The following is a 2783-nucleotide window of genomic DNA, read 5'->3' as shown; positions in this document are numbered from 1 at the left end:
CTCACACCAAATCAGTACTAGCCACCAACCACCAGCCAGTTAACAATATTTTTCTCTCGACCGTCGAGATAAAGAAAGATGCTGACTCACAAATAATGCCCAAACGGTAGAGAGTACAACCCACCCTAATGAAATACGTAGAAGTGAAAGGCAACACATGAAAGTACACAACAACAACATCAAGCACGACCTCTAGCAGTAGCATCAAAATAAAATCGAGATATTTGACAATAACAAGGCACGCATCTCATTCGACAGCAATCACCGTCCACCCCAACACCAGCGGCACCCAATGACCCAACCCGTCCCAAACAAAAACCACGGCGGCGCCCCCTCCGAGACGCCGGCACCACACGCACGCCGCCGCTACGGCCTACGGCGGCTGCCTCTCCGTCTCCTAGTCCTAGCCCGTACGCCACCCTCCCTCCTCCTCGTGCGTGGTCGGCGTCTCCACCTCCGCACCAGACCACCACACACCACCACCATTCCAAGTTCCAACCGCCCTTCTCCTTCCTTCTCTCCTGTCTTGTTCGTTGCCGCCAAAGAGGGACAAGGAAGAAGCGGCGTAGCAGGAGCCGTACCGAGTACCGACTCTCGACATGGCTTCAGCCGCGGCCGCGTCGCGCCCACCGGCGCCGCCACCGCCCCCGCCGCCTCCGCCTCCGCAGCCTGCGGCGGCGGCGGTGCAGTGGCTGGGGCCGCGGGTGTCGTTCAGCCTCGAGGACGCGGGCGGAGGGGGGAGGGAGGCGGCGGCGGCGGCGGGAGGGAAGACCGGGCCCGGCGCCGGCGCCGACTTCGAGTTCCTCCTCGGCGGGTGCGCGGCCGCGTCCATGCTCCCCGCCGACGAGCTCTTCTCCGGGGGCAAGCTCGTCCCGCTCCGCATCCCCGCGCCACCGGCGGAGGAGGAAGCGGTGGGGGCGGCGACGGCGGCGCAGACGACGGCTCTGCCGCCGAAGCACGCACAGCCGCCGGCCCCGGCGTCGGTGGCGGCGCAGCAACCGGAGGAGGCGAAGGGCGTGGCGGTGGTCGGCGTCGAGGAGCCCAAGATCCCGGCGCGGAGGTGGCGGGATCTCCTCCGGCTACGCAAGCAGCAGGCGTCGTCGGGGTCGGCGGCGGCGAGTGCGTCGTCGGAGCCGAGGCCGCTGCGCCGGCTGCTCCGCCGCGGGCCGAAGCCGCCGGAGCCGGAGCCGTCCCTGAGCCTGCCGCTGCTCCGCGAGGTCGGCCCCGACGAGCCGGACAAGACCGCCGAGAAGGCAACGCCAGCCCCCGCGCCGGCGCCGATCTCGGCGACCCCAACGCCGCCGGCACCACCACCAGCGTCCCAGCAGCACCAGAACCTGCCTCCGAAGATCCGCCTCCCCCCATCTCAGCAGGCGGCGGCGGCGGCGCCCCCGCCGCCCCCGCCGCCTCCCCCTCCGGCGGTCGTCGCGGCCGACAGCCCGCGCCTGAACGCGGCCGGCAAGGTGGTGTTCAACGGGCTGGGGCGGAGCTCCAGCAGCCCGAGCAGCCTCGCCGGCGGGCGGCGCGGCCACCGCGCGGGCGGCGCCATGGAGCGGTCCTACTCGGCGCACGTCCGCGTGGCGCCCGTGCTCAACGTGCCCGTCTACTCCCTCCGCGGCTCCCGCAAGTCCGTCTCCGTGTTCGGCATCGACCGCCTCTTCTCCCCGTCCGCCGCGGCCGCCGCCTCCTCCTCCTCGGGCGCCCCTTCCTCCGCCGGCGGGACCAAGAAGAACAAGGCCGCGAAGAAGGACGTGCCCGCCGCCGGCGCCGCTCCTCAGTAACTTCTTGTTACCATCGCCATTGACGAGCTCGCTCTTCCGTTGAAATCAACCTCGTGCTTGATCTTGCGACGCGTGATCAGAGTGGTTAGCTAGTGCTTCTTGCGGACAAACCGGGCGGTTAATCTGGCATGTAAATACAGGCGAGTGAGTGTTGAATCGGATGATGAATCCGTGAGTGAACGGGCAAGTGAGCTTTTTGCCGTTTTTTACTTTTATTACAGTGTTCTCTTTGGCTGCTTGCATAGTGCTGTCTGATGTTGAGCTCGTTGCATCGGAATTCGTGAGCATTTTTTGTGGTGTGCTCGTGCTGGGAAAAGCCGGCTGGATGAAGCTTTTGGTGCTTTAGATGAAGCAACTCCAGGCTAAAAAAAATCCATGTAGTTTGGGAAAAAAATCCATGTAATAAAAAAAAAGATGAAGCAACTCCATGTAGCGTCAGAATTGTCCGTATTTAGTATCTTACTAATACGGAGTAGTTTGGAAAGTACGCAGTGTCAGACGGTTGGAGAATGGAGATCAGTACGTAAATTTTGCAACAACAGATGAACATTGCATCTTACCGTACAATGTCTCATGTCTGGTGAGTGATGAATCGTATTGCAGAGTGCCAGATCGAGTTCCATGACTCCATGAGTTCCTCATGGTGTTGAGAGAAAACCAAAAAAAGAAAAGAAAGCAGAAACTGCCATGGTCCATGGATGATGCATGGATGGCCGGAGGCAGACAGGTCGGGACGGCAGGCGCACCGGCGTGCATGCCCGGATCGGGTGCAGGCGATGTGTGGCCCCGTCGCGGCGGTGTCGACGGACGGACGGCAACCAACCGCAACTGCGTGCCTGCGTCTGCACAACCGCATTGACCACTCGTCGCCCGCCACCGTCCATCATGATCCGCGCTGGAAGCATGTGCCCGATTCGCCATGACTAAAAGCTGCTCGCCGGCGAAGGACCTTCCCCGCAGGACGCCAATGCCAAAAGGAAGGAGAAGACGGGGAAAAAAAAG

General features: G+C 62.8%; 1 protein-coding gene across 1 annotated transcript; it reads left to right on the top strand.

Annotated features, from left to right (window-relative positions):
• The first annotated feature begins 246 nt into the window (after nucleotides 1-246).
• LOC120666900 (formin-like protein 3) lies at nucleotides 247-2125 on the top strand. The gene has a single exon (XM_039946886.1). The coding sequence runs from the start codon at nucleotides 600-602 to the stop codon at nucleotides 1779-1781; it is 1182 nt and encodes a 393-aa protein (XP_039802820.1). The 5' UTR covers nucleotides 247-599; the 3' UTR covers nucleotides 1782-2125.
• Nucleotides 2126-2783: the final 658 nt, after the last annotated feature.

Source organism: Panicum virgatum, chromosome 3N, assembly GCF_016808335.1.
Source record: "Panicum virgatum strain AP13 chromosome 3N, P.virgatum_v5, whole genome shotgun sequence".
Taxonomy (NCBI): Eukaryota; Viridiplantae; Streptophyta; class Magnoliopsida; order Poales; family Poaceae; genus Panicum; species Panicum virgatum.
The sequence above is the reverse complement of the archived record's forward strand: the minus strand, read 5'-3'. Positions and strand labels throughout refer to the sequence as shown.